Below are 19,525 nucleotides of genomic sequence, written 5' to 3' on the forward strand. Positions count from 1 at the left end.
AAGGCCGCCACGGCCAGGTGCTTTTCCGGGGCGCTGGGAGGAGGGCTGTGAACTCCTGAGAGCTCCCCTCACCCCACCCATCAAGCAGCCCCCAGCAAGTCCTGCTAGCCCCTCTTCTCCAGGCTGGGGCGCTCATGCCGGAGACCCTTCCCAACAGCCCCCGCCCCCACAGCTCTTTAACGTGGCCCGTTGTTGGGCACCCACAGAACCATCTCAGCGGCCGCCCGGCACAGGGAGGGGCATAAAACGGCTGTACCCTCCTAGGGGCAGGGACGTGTCAGCCACGCTGCAGAGTACAACCCAGAGCACACTGTTACGAGACACACCGGCTCCCCGCAGGCAGCGTCCCACGGAGCACCCTCTGTCTGCTGCAAGCCTGGGCCCGCCGCGGACAGAGTCTGCTCTGCAGCAGCCTCCCGTCTCCACCCCGCACCTGCTGCCTTTGTGGGAGGCAGCAAGGGGGGACAGGCGGCTCTGCAGAGCCAGCATGCACAGAGAGCTGGCTTGAAAGCAGCTTCCCTCACCTGCCGTGCTGCTGCCTCTCTATTACAGGCACCAGCGCTGCAGGGCAGGGGGACGGAAAGGTGGCTCTGCAGGCGCGGATGCTCGAGGGAGCCGGCTTAAAAGCCAGCTCCCCACAGGCACTGGCTCCCGCCTCCCCGCTCCTTGCTGCTGCCTCTGGGTCAGAGACAGTGGGGCGGGGGGGAGGTTTAATCGACAGGATTAACCAATAAGCCCAGGCTTATCGGTTAATCGTGTAGTCGACTACACGTTGCATCCCTAGTTATAACCACAGTACAGCATGCCCAGGTAACAGACCACGTACCATGGGCCCCCTTGTGGCAGCTGGAGATCACGATCCCAGAATACTACAGTTCCGCTCTTGCAGGGAGTGGGTCAGGAAGGCGGCGGAGGAGGGGTGGCGTTTATAAACAACGCCCATGTCGGCAGCGATCGAGGTGCCTGCTGCTCATGTGGACACACCCACGTAGCTTTAATCCAGCCTGGCCAGTGAGAGCTGTGCGGCGGGTGCTGGTGGCAGCATGCAGAGACTCACGGCCCCCTCCCCTCCAGGGCTGCTGGGCCATTATGCATGCAGGCAGCCTGCCTGCCTGAATACCGCGCTGTGCCACTGGCTGGCTGGGAGCCACCTATGGTACGTGAATCCCGGCAAGGGCTACATCTAGAACCCACTATTGCACCCAAATCGTCTGCCCCGGGTCAGAACACCTCCCAGCCCTCCCCCCATTAATGTAATAGAAAGGTGCAGCCTATGACCAATGTTCTAATTTTTCTCTTCCACGTGCAGAATAAGGTTTGTTATGTGCACCCAAGCATGTGTGGATGTGCACCACCAGTAAAACACAAGCTGCCAGATGTGGGCGCTCTGCTATTCAGCTGGACGGCACCTGAGTCTCTCTCGTGTGGCCGCCCAAACGCTTAGCTTACAGGGAACACTGCCCATGACCACTTCCCAAAAGTCTTGGAGTGGCCCCCCTGCAAAAATTATTGCCCACCCCTGGCCTAGGCATCCCCCCTGCAGTGATCAATCCGTCTAGCCCCACTTGGACAGCATCCCGCGTGCTGAGCCATGGGAAGGCTGGCAGCAGGATGGGAGGACTGGTAAAGGAGGCAGGATCTCTGTGGGCAAACGGAGCTAAAAATGAAGAGTTTGTAACAACAAACCAGAGACAACGGCTTACACATTTCACGGAGCTACTGGCCCGAATGGAGCTTTACAAAGGAAAGCCTGAGCCAGCCCCTGCCCTGAAGTGTCAGGATCAGACCTGCCAGGCGCTTAGCGCCCTCCGCTCCCACTGGCTCAGCACCTCCTGGGGTCAGGGCCTAAAGGAAAGAAATGACGGCAAAGGGAGGACGGTCCGGGGAAGGCAGCGTGCTCGCTACACGCGATGCCTGGGCTGTCTGCTTTCCGGGAGAACCCAGCAGGCAGGGAGGCCACCCCGCCAACAGAAACGCTCAGTGACGTTACGGACAGAATCCGTGACCATCACACAAACCTGGCACTTCCTCTTTCGGTGGCTGCAACCCGCCCACTGGGCACGAGGACACTGCCTAGCGAGGGAAGGCCGGACGGTCGGCAGTAAATCACCCGACTTCAGCTCTTGCTGACTGACCGTAGCGGAGGCTCTGACCTGGAGATGAAGCGACCAGCCTGGGAGACATTCATCATCTGCGCCAAGAGAAATCTGCAGCAGCTGTACGGAACCCAGGTTCACTGGCCATTTCGGCACAGGGCGGGGTTAAAACCCTGCCCCTCTTCAAGGCATGCGAAGGGAAAGGCCTCTTGTGATGTAGTGCTGGTACCTTGCTGGTTGCTGTGCTGGGCAGTGGGCTGTGGGTGACCCCCACTGGCGGCTGTTTGTAGCTCGGCCCAGAAGGACAGGGAGTGAGTCATTATGCAAGGGGCTCCCAACCTGTCTGACCAGTTGGCTCCCAGGGAGAGAGACAAAGGAAGGAGGGTGAGGTCCAGGGGGCAGGGCAGGAAGGGACATTTCAGTTTCTGGCTGGAATCATGGAGGAGGCAGCCTAAGCAACGGGCTCGGGGTTAGGGGCCCAGTCTCCCCCATCTCAAGGGGGGCTGAGGCATCCTAGGCCTGGCCCTGTAACCGGATTGTATCTGTGCTGTGCTGTATCCTGGAGGAGCAATAAACTCCCTCTGTTCTACTGGCTGGCGGAGTCTGTTCGTGCCATTACAGGGGTGCAGGAGGCGGGGGAACCCCAACGCGCCGCTACACCTCTGTCTGCCGTACGCGGGTTTCCAGGAGAACGCCTTGCCGCGTGACTCTGGGCGGCGATGGTTATTTTGTGATCACTAACCCTATGCAAGTCAAAGTAGCCTCCAACACTAGGGAAAAGGTCGGGGTGGGCAATAATTTTTGCAGGGGGGAGGGGATCACTTAAGAATTTGATAGGTGGTCATGGGCCAGCTCCACCCCCAGAAGAGGCGGAGCCTGAGGCAGAAGGGGCGGAGCTGGGGACTAACCCCCCCCCCCCCACACACACACAGAGTTGTTTGGGGCCAGAGGCTTTGAATTAAAACCATAGCAAATGCCTCTCGGCTCTGTCTCTACCGTGTTGCTGGGCAGCTGCCCGGGGTTGCTGTGGCTATTTAAAGGGCTTGCAGCCCTGGCCCCTGCGAAGGCAACACTGAGATCAGGAGCCGGGAGCCATTTCAATAGGATCCTGCTACCTGAGCCACTGCCTGGAAATTTGGGCACACAGGCAGCAGGATACAAACAGGAAGCTATCAGATGCAGCCAGTGGGCTGGATCCGGCCCCCCGGCCGCACCTTGCCCAGCCCTGGATCAGCTGGGGAGGGCTGGGAAAATCCGCCCACCCAATGTCACGACTGTCGTCCAGACACTGTCTCCCGGGCTCTTCTGTGGCACCCAGCACAGTCGCGGCAGCGTCCCGCCCGCCCCCCCCATCACCTTCCTTTTGCTCACTTCACCTACTGCAAGTGGGACAGGTTTGTCTGCAAGGGCAGAGAACGGTGGGAGGCAGCTCCATCCCCTGGGGAGCCGCCCCGCAGCCTGGGGGCTGTGCCGAGGGGCACAGCTGACCCCAAGGCGCTGGGCATGAACAATCCTACTCCACACTCACAGCAAGCATCCCTGTTCCTGCGAGTAAGCCTCAGACGGGCCCCTTTGCTCCAGGAAGCCGGTGGCGGGATGGTACGAGAACGGAACCCAGAGCAGCTCACCGGAAGCCTCCTCCCAGGCCAGCCCCGTGTCCGAAAAGCGTCTCCCGCTCGGGAAAGGCAAGAACGTTCCCCTCCCCCGGCACGCACAAGGCCACGCTTCTAGGACACGCAGGTGCGTGGCTTTATCGCCGGCCCCTATCAATGATTCCCATTTCAGACACGTGGCGGATCTAAGGACTCGGCCGCACATCTGCGGGGAAGGCAGCTGCAGGAGAGCAGCTGTTTCCAGCAGATAAAGCAGCTCCAAGCTGTGGAGTCAGGGTTGGCAGGCGAGGGTCAAACTCCTCCCGGGCCAGCTGGAAAGACACTTGCCTGAGCCGTGCATGGGGCAGTGCGCAGGCCGGCAGGAGTGGAAGAGCGGGCCACCCAGAACAGCGCCCCCCAGCCCTAGATTAACGGCAGCCTCCTGCCTGAGGCCAGGTGTCGCTGGGGGAATTGCTCTCACGAGTCAGAGCTCCAGAAAAGGCTCCTGGGGCAGCCCTGGATATCCCAGGACCGATCTGCCTGTTCCCTCGCTCGGCTGTCCCCCCCGCAGCTCAGCATCCCCGTTTCACACCCCTCCTGAGCGCTTCCCCGTAAGGGCCCTCGCTGGGGCTGAGCTCCTGAACTTCGACCACTTTCACTACGGACTCGTCAGGTCTGTCCCACGTCTGAGGAGCTGCTGCAGCCCCGACCGTTCCCACCGCGCAGTACAACCCAGCGGATGCAGGCAATCCGTCCGGGGAGGCGAGGGCAGGTATGCGCCAGCAGTGGCTTAGCATCGAGGGGAGGCAGCGAGTGCTGTGGCCAGCCGAAGTGGGGCAGGGGGACGGTGCAAGGCAGCCTGTGATTGACCCACAGGAAAGGTTAACGCTCTGGCCCTTGGGAAAATCCCTCAGACCCCGTGAAGCCCGGCTGGTCCGACTTGGCTTTGTTGGCACTGCCAGCAGCACAGCCCGCCCAGCACTAGGCTGGGTCATATGGTCCATACTGACTCAGAGGGAAGAGCCCCCACAGCGGAGTCACCAACCTGCCTCCTACAGCCAGGGATGAGCCCAGGGATTTCTGTCTCGGGCCCTCGGGCGCCCAGTTCGTGGCTGGCGGAACTCCCCGCAGGGCCGGGGGGAGCGTTTCCTGGAGCGCCAGGAAGCATCGGCAGTGCACCTCAGCCTGGGGGCTGCCACGCCGCGCGTTCAACGGGGCAGGGTGACAGGAGGGCTCGGAGCGGCTCAGCAGCAGGCAGCTCCTCCGCTCGAGTCCCAGACCTGGCGTTACACACGTGCCAGGCGCTCTCTGCCCTTCCCCCCAGCCACTCCCAGTCAGCCGCTTCCCGAGCCCAATCCCAGCACCTTGTTTAGGCCGGCTGGGGCTCAGATCCGCTCACGGGAGGAGCAACGCCAACACCCTCCCAGCCAGCAGACCGGCTCGAGCTGTGTTCGTTTAAGAGTCACTCCTGCGCTCCCCAGGGACAGGAAGACCCATCTCCATGCCTGGGCAGGGGTCTGGAGCAAACAACACACCTTCACGCATGGTCGCTGGGCTGGCAGGCTCCGTAGGGCGGCCAAGGAGAGAATGAACCTTGGAAAAGGTCTGGGCTGCCCCTACAAGGCTCAAGTCAAGCCCTGACATACTGTCCGTCCGGGAGAGCAGGGCCTATTCCCCAGCATAAGAACGGCCGTACTGGGTCAGACCAAAGGTCCATCTAGCCCAGTAGCCTGTCTGCCGACAGTGGCCAGCACCAGGTGCCCCAGAGAGGGTGGACCGAAGACAATGATCAAGCGATTTGTCTCCTGCCATCCTTCTCCAGCCTCTGACAAACAGAGGCCAAGGACACCATTTCTATCCCCTGGCTAATAGCCTTTTATGGACCTAACCTCCATTAAATTATCTAGCTTCTCTTTAAACTCTATTAGAGTCCTAGCCTTCACAGCCTCCTCTGGCAAGGAGTTCCACAGGTTGACTACATGCTGTGTGAAGAAGAACTTTCGCTTATTGGTTTTAAACCTGCTACCCATTAACTTCATTTGGTGTCCTCTAGTCCTTATATTATGGGAACTAATGAAGAACTTTTCTTTATTCACCCTCTCCACACCTCTATCCTATCCCCCCTCAGTCTCCTCTTTTCCAAACTGAAAAGTCCCAGTTCCAGTTGCTTTAGCCTCTCCTCATATGGGACTTGTTCCAAACCCCTGATCATTTTAGTTTCCCTTTTCTGAACACTTTCCAAGGCCAAAATATTTTTTTTGAGGTGAGGAGACCACATCTGTACTCAAGATGGGGACCCATACTGTTCAATATCTTCATCAATGATGTAGATATTGGGATAGAGAGTACGCTTATTAAGTTTGCAGATGATACCAAACTGGGTGGGGTTGCGACTTCTTTGGAGGATAGGGACATAATTCAGAATGACCTTAGCAAGTTAGAGAAATGGTCGGAGGTAAACAGGATGAGGTTTAATAAAGAGAAATGCAAAGTGCTCCACTTAGGAAGGAACAATCAGTTCCATACATACAAGATGGGAAGCGACTGTCTAGGAAGGAGCATGGCGGAAAGGGATCTAGGGGTCATAGTGGACCACAAGTTGAATATGAGTCAACAGTGTGATGCTGTTGCAAAAAAAGCAAATATGATTCTAGGTTGTATCAACAAGTGTGTTGTAAGCAAAACTCGTGAAGTCATTCTGCCGCTCTACTCTGCACTAGTTAGGCCTCAGCTGGAGTACTGTGTCCAGTTCTGGGCGCCACATTTCAAGAAAGATGTGGAGAAATTGGAAAGGGTACAGAGAAGAGCGACAAGAATGATTAAAGGTTTAGAGAACATGACCTATGAAGCCAGGCTTCATGAACTGGGCTTGTTTAGTTTGGAAAAAAGAAGATTAAGGGGGGACATGATAGCGGCTTTCAAATATCTAAAAGGGTGTCACAAGGAGGAAGGAGAAAATTTGTTCCTCTTGGTTTCTGAGGACAGGACAAGGAGTAATGGGCTTAAAGTGCAGCAGGGGAGGTTTAGATTGGACGTTAGGAAAAAATTCCTAACTGTCAGGGTGGTCAAATATTGGAATAAATTGCCAAGGGAGGTGGTGGAATCTCCCTCTCTGGAGATATTTAAGAACAGGTTAGATAGACATCTGTCAGGGATGGTGTAGACGGAGCTTGGTCCTGCCTTGAGGGCGGGGGGCTGGACTCGATGACCTCTTGAGGTCCCTTCCAGTCCTATTATTCTATGAGTCTATGAGTCTATACCATAGTTTTATACAGGGGCAGAAAGATATTCTCTGTCATATTTTCTATCCCTTTCTTAATCTTTCCTAACATCCTATTTGCCTTTTTTACCGCTGCTGCATACTGTGTCTGGACTGAGAAGAGATGCTTTCTCTAAGCCACCTCTGTCAGCGAGATGTCCCATGTTTTGACCTCCACACGCCCTCTGACAGGGCGTCAGCTAATTCAACTACGGTCTCCTCTGAGCTCTAAAACCAAGGCAGAGAGAGGAAGAACTTGTCCAAGACCTCAGTGAGGGCTGGCAGCAGAGCTGGTGGAGAAGCCAGAACTTGTACCGGCCAGTAATGCCTGTCCCGGGCTGGCCCACCAGCCAAATGTCATCGTACGGCCTAGAGCCAACTAGGAAATATGGATGAGTTATGAGCCATTGCAACATTCCGCGACGCCTTCTGTTCCAGAACATCCCAGTGCATGTTACCGCGCCCATGGACGTGCAAAATAACCCACTGAAACGCAACCACCTCTGGCAGCACACAGCTGCCCGGAACAAGGCTAAGAAGCATTTCACACGGACTGGCAACAAGAAATGAAGCACACGATAGCCAATGCACATAGCAGGGAAAATGCAAGGACATTTATGGATCAGATTGTATTGGGATCAATCCCTCCAGCCCAGTCAAAAGGGCCATGAGAGGATCTGTAAAGGCCCATGAGGCCAGGATCTCAATGAGTTAGTATCTGATCTCATCAGACAGGCGCAGATACCTGGAATAAATTCTTATATCTGTGCAAGGATGGAGCCAATTGTATTTCATTTACACCTGCTGCCCTCCCCTGCTTAAATCAGCCCTGTGCAGCTTCAAAGTGCTGTCCTCTCTTAGCCAGAGTGGGTTAGCCCTGCGTATCCCCAGAGCTGTTTCCAGAGCCTTCTGCCAACCAGGCTGGGAAAGGCCCCAGGTCCCGACACGGGGCACGGAGGAAAGAGGGAAAATCTGGGGGTTGGTTTGTCGCAGCTCTGCTCTGAGCCGATCCCCGTTTTCCACAGGAGCTGGACATACAGTGGGACCAGCTGATGCCACGAATGCCCCCTCCCCCAGTCTCCATTCAGGTCCCACCTGAATGATTCACTGGCACATCGTCCAAAGCAGGGAGTCTGCCCATGTGGCATGAACAGGGAGGCCCCTCGGAACAGCAGCCCCCCGCTGCCACTCACCTTTGCTTTCATGGGACAACAGCCCCCCGGCGCTGGCGGCCTCCCGGCAGCAGGCCGGATCAGGAACTCCTCTGCAAACCTGGAGTGCCGCAAAATGGCTGCCGTTTCTGCATCCACTGCCACCACCTCCCCTTCCTGGGGACAGAGGGGATGTCACACACCCGAGAAGCACATGGCAGACACGGGCACCCGCCCAGCTCTGTACAGGGGCGAGGGGAGGCCGGCTGGGGGCATGTCCCGCCGCAGTGCTGAAGCACAAGCTGCCCCCGCACAGAGCAGTTCTCCACACAACCCCGCTGTCCGCCCAGTCACGGTGGGATCTAATTCAGCATCACTCTGCTTTTCTTCCCCAGGCCCGCCTTTGATTTGCCTTGGTCAGAGCTGTAGGCCTGGCCTCTCTACTCCCCTCCCCCTGCCTCCCGTGCTGGCGTCTCCTATGTCCCATCACACAAACTTGCCACAAGCAGCGCAAGAGCCTTCTCTGCAGCTCCCGCTACCTGGAGCAGCCTCCTGTGTCCATCAACAGGCACGGCCATGAACTGCGCCTGGGGAGCTTCCCTGTACCTTGAATGTGAAATTGGCATCCAACTCCAGTTCCTTTTCATGGCCGGTGATCCCGCCGTTGTAAATAACCTGGCACGGCTCAGCTGGGCCTTTCAGGGGCACTTTGAAGAGACGGAAAGTCGCAGAGACAAACTGACAGTCACCTGAAAGCAAAGAACCAGGTGAGCTGACGCCATCCCCAAGGATGCAGGATTAAACCGGCGCCCCCATGCCTGATGAGGAGGGAAGAGACGATTTCGGAGATGTTGTTTTATAATCTTCAGCAACTCTCTAACACAATGTGGTAAAGCAACTTTTCAACGAAGCTCCTGTCGAGCAACACAGCAAATTCAGAGCTGACAGGCTGTGCCTGGGGTTGGAAATGCCGGTGAAATGGCTTCATCACCCCACGAATGGCTCTTTCCCAAGCTCAACGTTCTGCTGAGCGACCTGGCAGGTTTTCACTTGTAAGTTAACTAGATCCTCTCCGGAATTGGACTCCCCAGGCTGCAGCAGCCACAGAACAGGAAGCACAGAGCAGGGGGTGGACCTTAAGACCCAGTGATGCCCCAAATTTTCGGGTGCCCTACGTCAGCGGCGTCCAACTGCCGGTCTGCGGAGCAGTGGTGGACCACGAGCCCGTTTGCTGGGCTGCGGCACACTGCCAGGCTACGCCCCCGGTGGCGAATGAGCTCCGCCCACTGGGGAGCTCCGGTCCCTGTAAGGTGCACACCTACACGTGCACACAAAAGTCTCCTCCCACCCACACACTGTAAGTGGCGGAACGGGGCTGCCCCGTGTGCCGTGGCTGAAGTCAGGCCGCGGTCCCTATTGGGGCAGCCTCATTGGTCCCGGTTCCTGCTCCACAGCAGCCACGTGGCAGGCAGCTGCTCCGGGGGGAGGATGCTCCGGGGGTGGTGGGCCACGGCTGCCCTGCCGTCCTGAACCCTGACGGCTGGCTTGGGACACCCTGGCAGGGCAGCTGGGGCACAGCAGGGGCCACCACTCCCCAGGCAGCTGGAGTGGGTTGAGGGGACAAGGCGGGAGTCAGCGCCCCGCCACTTTCAGCCCTGCCTCTCCCCAGCTTGGTCCCCCTTTTCTTTTCTTTCCCTCCTTCCTCCTCCTGGCCCCAGCCCCCTTTCGCCTGCCCTATCTGCTGCACCGCTTTGCCTCTCTCCCCGGACTCCAGCTGCGTTGCCATTAACAAAACGTTTCTTTTAAAGTTTGCCTTTCCTTTCTTCTAAACAATCCCGAGGCCAAAGCCGTGGCTGGCTCCTCGCGAGGGGAGGAGGGGCGTTTGTTTCATCCCACCTTCTCCTTTGCAGAGCTGCTCAAACATTTTTCGTGGCAAAAACGTTTGCAATGTTTCTTGACCTTCACGCCAAAGCTGGAAACCATGAAATGAGCAGCGTGTGTCAGCACTGTCAGACCGGTTGAGTATTTCCTCTCTAGTTCTGGTGCAACTGAGGCAAAAGGTTTGGGCTGGAGAATTCTCTTTAATAAGCATTCTCCAGCCCAAACTATTGTATTGGTTTAAAATGTGTGCGCGCGCAGAGGTTTTTCAAATGTTTCTTAACCATCAAGTCCCCCTCCTTTGGTTTGCCTGATATACCACAGGCTAAACACATTTAAAAATACTGAAATATGCTGGAACTTACATTCATGCATAAATAAGTTAAACTGAAGCAAATGAGCTGGCATTAATATGCTTAATATGACTCACCATGAACAACTTTTACGCAATAAACGTAAAAAACAACAAATAGCAGCTATTTAAAGACGAACAAAACATGTAGATGGGATCATGAGCTTTTGTGGGCACAGGCCACTTCACTTAGAAATCATTAACTTTTAACCACCCGGTCAAAGAGAAGCCAAGATTTACCACGCTCCAAAGCACTATTATTTTGCATTATCTTCACGTGCGGCTCTTAGAAGCTCAACAAATCTTCACTAAGGTGTGAATTGATTAGTATTCCAGCTGGAGGAATATTTCTATTCTAGCAGAAGTGTTTGGATCTCTAGTCTTATAAAAATGAGGCTTCTCCACAAATTAGGGAAAACCAGAACTACTAGAACGGCCATACTGGGTCAGACCAAAGCCCAGTATCCATCCAGCCCAGCATCCTGTCTGCCGACAGTGACCAACGCCAGGTGCCCCAGAGGGAGTCAACTGAACAGGTACTGATCAAGCGATCTCTCTCCTGCAATCCATCTCCACCCTCTGATAAACAGAGACTAGGGACACTATTCCTTACCCATCCTGGCTAATAGCCATTAATGGACTAAACCTCCATGAATTTATCTAGTTCTCTTTTAAACGTTGTTATAGTCCTAGCCTTCATAACCTCCTCAGGCAAGGAGTTCCACAGGTTGACTATGTGCTATGTGAAAAAGAACTTCCTTGTATTTGTTTTAAACCTGCTGCCCATTAATTTCATTTGGTGGCCCCTAGTTCTTATATTATGGGAACAAGTAAATAACTTTTCCTTATTCACTTTCTCCCCACCACTCACGATTTTATAGACCTCGATCATATCCCCCTTTAGTCTCTTCTTTTCCAAGCTCTCTTTAATCTCTCCTCATATGGGACCTGTTCCAACCCCCTAATCATTTTAGTTGCCCTTCTCTGAACCTTTTCTAATGCCAGTGTATCTTTTTTGAGAAGAGGAGACCACATCTGTATGCAGTATTCAAGATGTGTACATCATCTTTATTAATAACCTGGATGACGGGATAGATTGCACCCTCAGCAAGTTTGCAGATGACACTAAGCTAGCGGCGAGAGGCAGATAAGCTGGAGGGCAGGGGTAGGGTCCAGAGTGACCTAGACAGATTAGAGGATTGGGCCAAAAGAAATCTGATGAGGTTAAACAAGGACAAGTGTAGAGTCCTGAACTTGGGAGGGAAGAATCCCAGCATTGGTACAGGCTGGGGACCGACTGGCTAAGCAGCAGTTCTGCAGAAAAGGTCCTGGGGGTTACAGTGGATGAGAAGCTGGATACGAGTCAGCAGTGCACCCTTGTAGCCAAGAAGGCTAATGGCATATTGGGCTGCATTAGGAGGAGCATTGCCAGCAGATCCAGAGAAGTGATTATTCCCTTTTATTCGGCTCTGGTGAGGCCACATCTGGAGTATTGTGTCCAGTTCTGGGCCCCCCACTATAGAAAGGATGTGGACGCATTGGGGAGGGTCCAGTGGAGGGCAACCAAAATGATGAGGGGGCTGGAGCACATGGCCTACGAGGAGAGGCAGAGGGATTTGGGTTTGTTTAGTCTGCAGAAGAGAAGAGTGAGGGGGGATTTGAGAGCAGCCTTCAGCTCCCTGGAGGGAGGTTCCAAAGAGCCTGGAGAGAGGCTGTTCTCAGTGGTGGCAGATGGCAGAACAAAGAGCAATGGTCTCAAGTTGCAGTGGGAGAGGTCTAGGTTGAATATTACGAAAAACTATTTCACTAGGAGGGTGGTGAAGTACTGGGATGGGTTCCTAGGGAAGTAGTGGAGTCTCCATTCCCAGATGTTTTTGAGTCTCGGCTTGACAAAGCCCTGGCTGGGTTAATTTAGTTGGGATTGGTCCTGCCTTGGGCAGGGGGGTGAGGTCTCTCAGCTCTGTGATTCTGTGTAGGCATACCATGGATTTATATAAGGGCAATAGAATACTCTCCATCTTATTCTCTATCCCTTTTTTAATGATTCCTAACATCCTATTTCCTTCTTTGGCTGCCGCTGCACACTGCGTGGACTTCTTTTTCCTCTGTAAAAAAGCATGCCAGCTGTTTCACAATCTATGATTTTGATCTTCCACAACATTATGTTTTTATGCCTAGACCTCCCATTATCTGGGGAAGGGATACTTCACTAGTGGTCTGGCACAGCTTTCCTGCCGTGTAACTCTGCAGTCATTGATAAAACTATAGGAAAAATAAAATCTAAACTAATATTGATTATTACATTATTAGGTGCACAGGAATCAGCACACAGGGTAAGGCCAATGAATGACATGTATTGTGTGCATACAGATGCAATGTAAAACAACACATGATGGCTTAAAAATTAATCACCGCAATTAATATGCAAATACATTAATTACCATAATGAATATGTAAATATTTCCGTGCCGATCTGTCAAAAGGTTTTGAATGAGTTTGCCGGTCCGCGGCATAAATAAGGTTAGGAACCACTGCTTTACATAGCTGCATATGTTGTGTACTGGTAAGGACAGCCCTGACTGTCTAGCTCAGTAGTAACGCACTTCTCCCACCACCTCAGTAATGGAGCATCTTCCCAGTACCTCTAGGAGTAGAGCAGCAGCACAGTCTCCTTTTAACATATGGGGAAACTGAGGCACGGCACGAGGCCCTACTCTGCCAGGTTCCAGTCTAGGGCCTGAACTGCATAGGACAGTGAGCACGTGAGCAAGAAAGCTTCTGGGCAACTCAAGCACTTCTCAGGCTCTGCCTGCCCAGCAACTGGAAAGTCCTGTCCAGGTCAGGGAGTGTCATGACCATGAGGGTTAGCCAGTAGCCTGGGGACTAAGAGGTTAACTATGTCCCTTACCTAGCCAGGTAGCTGGAAGCCAATAGAAATGTAGGTAGGAATTTCAAACGGGGACAAAGGAATTTTGGGTTTTTCCCTCCTTTGTCCCTGGGCAGTTTCTCTCCAGATACTGAGGGAGACAGACGTGTCTCTCTCTCTCCAAGAAAAGGCTCTTCACTATCTGTAAGTAGGGTAAAGTTTAGATAACTCCATTAGGTTTTATTGTTTTATGGTTTAGGAATGGGGATCTGATGTCTGTGCCTTTAAACATGGGTTTTCCTCTCCTTTGTAACTAAGCTCTTGGCCCATGGGGGGTCCCCTCATGAGTATATTAATTGGTGACTTTTCCATCTAGTCATTATGCTTGTAACAGGAGTATTGTGGTGATTAAAAAAAAGAACTTTTATTATTAACCTAGTATTGGTTCATTTGTGTGTGTCCTGCTTTTACTTGAGGGCTGAGGTTTCCCACGTGATCACTTCCCTGGTTTCCTTGTCATTACTTGGGTGGTGGCAGCGGATTTTTATCCCCAAAATCTAGGTTTTTAAGATTTTGGGGGGAAGTTCTATACCCAAGCCTGGAAAGATAAGGTTTTGGGTACTTCTTCATGTATCGTGCCAGAGTGGGGAAAAAGCCTTGACAAGGAGATGAGCCGGCTCCAGCTAAGCGCAGCTGCGGTGAGACAGACCAGCCGCCTGAGCAGATCTCTAAGATCTTGGAGGGGATCACATTCCCAGGGCAAGCGATCTCCACCACCGCAGCCACTCTACGATCTAGAAGGTGCTAACCAGACCAAAGCTAACGCTAGGAGACCTGCCCTAGAGAGCATTCCACCTGCAGCGGCAGCATGGCCCTTCCAGACCACGCTCTATGGAGCGCTGGAGAGCTGTTGAATGTAGCCTCTGAAGGCCAGGCAGTGAGATACTGGGGGGCCGCGAGGGGCTCTCCGGAATGGAGAGACAGAGACCCGTGGCAAAGTCCTGTGTGTGTGACATGGAGGAGACACGCCAGCTCAAACTGCCTCCTCCAATGGGCTGCTTTGGGTCTAGCAAGGCGACCCACCAGGCAAGGGACGGAGCAGCCTGAGACCAGCACCCCGTCCTCAGGCAGTGGCCAGCACGCAGGCCCTGCAGAGTGACTCCATAATCACCCACGGAGCAACAAGCCAGCCTCCTTTGGCATCTCCGTGGCCCCCTCTTCTCCTGGCGCTGGGGGGTCACCACACCCATGGTGCTGGGCCCTCCCCGAGTGCACCATAAATTCAAGCTTTGGGGGTTGCCTGAACTCAGAGGCCAGGCTCCCTTGCCAAGGAGCAGAGAAGAGGCAGCTGACACTGAATACCCGGCACCAAACCTGCTCTAAGGACTCCCAGTAGGGACAGCCACGCCCAGACTTCCTCCTCCTCTGCTCAAGGAGCCTGCTCTTTGTTCATGGAGCAAGGACGCTCCCGCCACTGCCCTGACCACACTGATTTGCTGGCCCTTCTAGAAGGACGTCGAGGCCATTCCTAGGTTTCATTTATATTCCTTGCCCATGCGATTCACCTTCCCCTCTGCAATTCCAGCTGGCCACACTGCTTGCTTTCACTTCCTGGCCTAAACAGGGTGCAGCTGCGCTAGGCAAGGGCTCACATGGGAGTCAGCTCTGAAAAGGGACGGTGCCAAACCACAGCATTTTCTTGCTCAACAGACTTGCTCCCTGGGGGATCTCAAAGTCCTTTCTGCTCACATCAGGCTGAAGGAGCCTGGTTTGGTACACATGGTGAAGCCAATAAAGCTCTGAGGAAAGGATCAGATTCTACTTTGGCTCACGTATCGGCACAAGTGTCCGGTCATTTCCAGTCACTCACATCTTACTGGTGGGAATGAGCAAGAGGGAAAGCACCTCATGTGACTCAGATCTCAGGCCACGCTGGCAGAGCTAGCAGCTAGAAACGCCAGCAGTTTTGATTGGAATCACTGAGACCCAAATAGGGTCCCACATGCCAGAGAATGGAAGCGAACTTTAGAGTCACCACAATTCACTCCGCACCTGGCTGAGTTCCACCAATGGCTGGAGTGAGCCCCATCCGCTCTCGGGAGTGCTGAGAGGCAGAATTTCTGCCAGGCAGGTGAGCTGAGATCCCAGGACAAAGGGTGCTGTGGAAGGGTTCTGCACTCAGCACACAGTCAACCTGTGGAACTCCTTGCCAGAGGATGTGGTGAAGCCTAGAACTTTAACAGGGTTCAAAAAACAGCTAGATAGCCATTGATGGATCTAACCTCCATGAATCTATTAGCCAGGATGGGCAGGAATGGTGTCCTTAGCCTCTGTTTGTCTGGAAATGGGTGACAGGGGAGGGATCCCGTGAGGATTGCCTATTGTGTTCCCTCCCTCTGGGGCACCTGGCATTGGCCACTATGGGCAGACAGGACACTGGGCTGGATGGACCTTTGGTCTGACCCCATCTGGCCGTTTTACATTCTTAAGGGAAATCTTGTTGTGCGAGACACAAAGCGCCTTGCCCTGGCTCGTCCCGTGTGCGCTCTCAGCCGTGTCAGGGGCTGGGTATTTAGTCTTTTCTATTCTCGGACTTCAAAAAGAAGGGCCCGGATTGTGTCTCTTCTCCATCTGCACTTCCTATCGCCCAGCACGGGGCCTGGCCTTGGTGCTATCAAACCAAGTCAAGGCCGGCTGGGGCTGCTGCCAATGGCATGCTCAGCTGCTCGCTGGCTGCAGTGGAGGGTACGTGTGGCTTGCAAGGTCTGTGGGGCAGGGATCCCCTTGAGGTTCTGTGTCTGTGCAGCACCACGGACGGTCCCTGCGGGGGCTTCCACGGCGCTGCCGCTGGGGGCACGCTGTGCAGCCTGGGCAGACAGACTCTCAGTAGCTGAGGCTAGCCCGCTCTGCTATCCCCTAGGCCAGGCCTGTAGCACCCCAGCCTGTCTGCTAGGGCAGCTCAGTGGTCAATGCTCTGCCAGCTGCACTCACTCACCCACCACGCTCTCCAGTTCCTTGTTATTGATGGTTATGCGGCTGGCGGTCACCAGGCGGGGAGGGCAGAATCCAACGTCCTCGGCGATCCTGTAGAGATCCTTCCACCACAGGGCTCCTCCCAGGCACTCGCCTACAGTCACAGAGCAATTACACGCACCCTGCAGCCGCCCGCGCCTGGGCACAGTGAGCAGCGCGCAGGCTGCCAGCAGGTTTTTAAGTGAGCCGCGGCCCACGACGGGACAGGGCATTCTGGGAGAGTCGGTCCATTCCGGGTAGAGATCCCCCAGGGCAAGTTGAAGGGCATTAGGTCAGGTGCCCAGGCATCTGGGACACAAGAGGCAACATGTGGGGAGGGGGAATCCTTCTCACTGGGCTCCTAACTCCCAGCTCACACCACTAGTCCTCACTGCCTCAGGTCGGGTATGAAAATCACTCACCCCAGAGGACCCTGTGTTTCCTGATGTCCTCAGGCAGGTCACAGCTGGCATAGACGTCGCTGAAATACATCTCTCCCCCGGCCTGGAGAAGAGCGGTGCTTAGCCACAGCCAGGGACTAACAATAACACCAGCCCTGATAGGGACGGTGTATGCCGGAGAACACCCGTTCGGCCGGGGCTGCCCTTGCAGGCCCCGTGACTCTTGATTGCAGGGCTATTGTGTCTGCCAGTGTCCCTGGCTAGTGCACCCAGACAGCCCAATTAGCCACGGTCGCTAAGGTAACTGAGGAAAAGCACCAACCCCGCTCTCCTCATCACCTTTGGCTCTACCCAGATTAAATTTCCACTTCTGCCTTTTGTTTCAGAAGCTGTGCATGACCATGGTGCTCCCGGGGGCAGGGGCTGCGACCAGAAGCACATTGGAGACAGAGGCTGGGCAAGATTCCTTGACCCAGCTCTGCCAACACAGCCCAGTCCTGCCCTCCATCACCCCCCTGCTGGCCCGGGCTTGGGGCACCCCCTCAACCTGTCCGGCTGGACCTCGTGGGCAAAGGCTTCTAATTGCGATCCAGGATGTGATGGTGGAGCGGATGTGGACAGGAGAGCAAGGGAATCACTACGCCACACTACAAGGGAATCACTACACTGCTGGGCACGTCGACCCCAGTGGGCCATGCCATCTGCTTAGAAGGGAAGTCTTATTACCACCCCTCCCCGCATCGGTCAGCGTCCGGCGTCTCCTTTCGTCCCTCGCGCAAACGTCTCGCCATTTCGAGCACTTTGCTGAACACTTGGCCTCGGGGTTCTCCCGTGACAAGGCATTTTGCATAATGAGATCATGATGATCACACAGAACATGTTTTCCGGCGTCACAAGTCACCCTGCCCGGTTTAGAGCAACTGGGGAACCGATGCCCCGTTAGTTTGGGTACCTCGATGGCTTCCCCTATTGTTCAGGCAGGCTGAAATCCTGGACCGTTCGAAGATAAAGGCAAAAGGCCAACGGATTTCACTGAAGCCAGGATCTCCCTCCGAGCCCCAGACTTCATCCCTCCTCCTGTGGGTCTCTGGGCCGGTGTTCTGTTTTGCTGCCTGTCTCCCCTCACTCCGAAAGGCAGGATGGGGCAGAGGTGCTAGGACAGTTTTTAGAATAGGGGTACTTTGCTGAGCCCCTCTGGCTTACTCCAGGCCTCACTCCTCATGGCCCCCTACAGCTGGGGCCAGGAGCAGGGACGCAGACAGGGATAAGGGGCTAAGGTTGGGGCTGGGTGTGGAGCCTCTGTCCAGGGCCAGGAGTAGAGTCCTGGTTGTGGGTCTGGCAGGCAGGACCCTGAGTACGAGTCAGGGGCTGAATCCTGGACATGGGGCCAGGAGTCAACTACCAATGCTGGAGGCAAGGACCCCAGGCCAGCAGCCAGGGACCCTGTGTAGAACCTGGGACTGCACCTCTACCTCCCATGCCTATGGGACAGGGCCCAGTGTCGTCCCCCAAGCCCCGTGGTGCTCTAGTGCACGCATGTGCACGGCGCAGCCCACGCTGGCATTACCTTTAGCACTCGATAGGCCTCCTGCAGGACGGCTCTCTTATCAGGCGAGAGGTTAATCACACAGTTGGAGCTGGGCAGGAGATAAACGCTCAGTGAGGCCCCCAGAGGAGGGAAGCAAAGGGGGGTTAGTGAGGCTAGGACAGGCGGTGAGGCCTGACCTTGCAGCTGGGCAACACGGCACTTTTGATCTCTAGTACAGGCACTGTTCATCCAAAGGACACAGCGCTCCGGCCAGGTAGCCAGGCCTCAGGTAAGTGCTCACCGGGTATTTCCGCAGGGTACATCCCTGAACTGAAGTCCGAAGAGCGAGAACCTTGGACAAGGACAGGATTTGCTGATGCGTGGGAAGCAAATCCCCAGCCTATTGCACAGAGCTCTGCAGAGGCCCGGGGAATGGTACTCACATAACTATATGGTAACTTTCGTCCTTCAGGCCAGCATCGCCCAGCTTTTCCATGTAGCCGTGGATGAAGTCCACGTTAGGCACCTGGTAACCAAACTTCTTCATATGATAGTCAATGTGCTTCTTTGCCACCTCTACCTGGAGGAGAGAAACAAACAGGTAGGCTGCAAACCACAAACTCTTCCGGGTGTTTCTAAAGTCTTTTCCCCTCCTGCCCCTGCATAGTCCCGTCATGTCTCCCCATGTATCCCTCTCCCCAGCTGTTTTGAGTTCTGGATCACAGCTACCAAATCTCCTGGCCAGAGAACAGATGGGATCCCCTACAGCAACCAAGGCGGGAACTGGCCAGGGATGAGGTGGGTGAGGAGTCTCCCAGTTTGATCAACAAAGCATGAGGCTGGCAAAGATATTTGATCAAAAGGCTGTGCATGCTGTCCTCACCACAGTGACCTGCAATCACACCCGTCTCATGCCCGATGGTGCAGGGCACCGTCCCTGCACACCATGCGGGATGTGGCATGCTGCGCGATAGCCTGGAAGGAGCCAGATGATAAATGGCAAAATCCATTCATCCCGTTTCTACGCACAGGCCTCAACGAGGGCTAGAAAAAGCTGCGAGTGGGGAAACTGTGTGTCTCACTGACTATCAGTGACAGGGTCTCAATTACAGAGCCGCTATAAAACAATCACATGGTACCTTACATTATGGGGGCTTGCACCCGACCCTGCTTGCATTGCATCAAGCCTACAGTCACTGGCACGAAAGTCAGAGGCATTAAAAGCATATTGCTACGGTTATCTAGATGGGGCTGTATATGGCACACTTCCCATATACCAAAGCACTAACCCTGAACTACAAGCACCATGCTGTTCGGCCTTGGTGGGAGGAAGCACTTTTCGGTTCCAATGCTGAGTGCCGTGAAGATAAAGCCCCGGACTTTGGTTAGT

General features: G+C 54.7%; 1 protein-coding gene across 4 annotated transcripts in view; it reads right to left on the reverse strand.

The window, feature by feature from the left end:
- The window catches only part of AS3MT (arsenite methyltransferase), a 42,492-nt gene that overhangs the window by 14,993 nt on the left and 7,974 nt on the right, over positions 1 to 19,525 (reverse strand). For 3 of the 4 annotated variants that reach the window (XR_012905734.2, XR_012905733.2, XM_075935555.2), the window contains exons 5-10: positions 18,579 to 18,711; positions 18,175 to 18,244; positions 16,629 to 16,710; positions 16,190 to 16,321; positions 8,705 to 8,847; positions 8,141 to 8,275 (exon numbers count right to left, since the gene is read on the reverse strand). Coding sequence is in view for 1 of the 4 variants with exons in the window: in XM_075935555.2 (XP_075791670.2) it covers positions 8,141 to 8,275; positions 8,705 to 8,847; positions 16,190 to 16,321; positions 16,629 to 16,710; positions 18,175 to 18,244; positions 18,579 to 18,711 (695 nt within the window). In the remaining 3 variants the exon portion in view is untranslated. Of the gene's footprint in view, positions 1 to 2,018; positions 2,192 to 8,140; positions 8,276 to 8,704; positions 8,848 to 16,189; positions 16,322 to 16,628; positions 16,711 to 18,174; positions 18,245 to 18,578; positions 18,712 to 19,525 lie in introns of all 4 variants that reach the window. The other variant, XR_012905735.2, reaches the window with a different exon arrangement.

Source organism: Pelodiscus sinensis, chromosome 8, assembly GCF_052426305.1.
Source record: "Pelodiscus sinensis isolate ZL-2025 chromosome 8, ASM5242630v1, whole genome shotgun sequence".
NCBI lineage: Eukaryota > Metazoa > Chordata > Testudines > Trionychidae > Pelodiscus > Pelodiscus sinensis.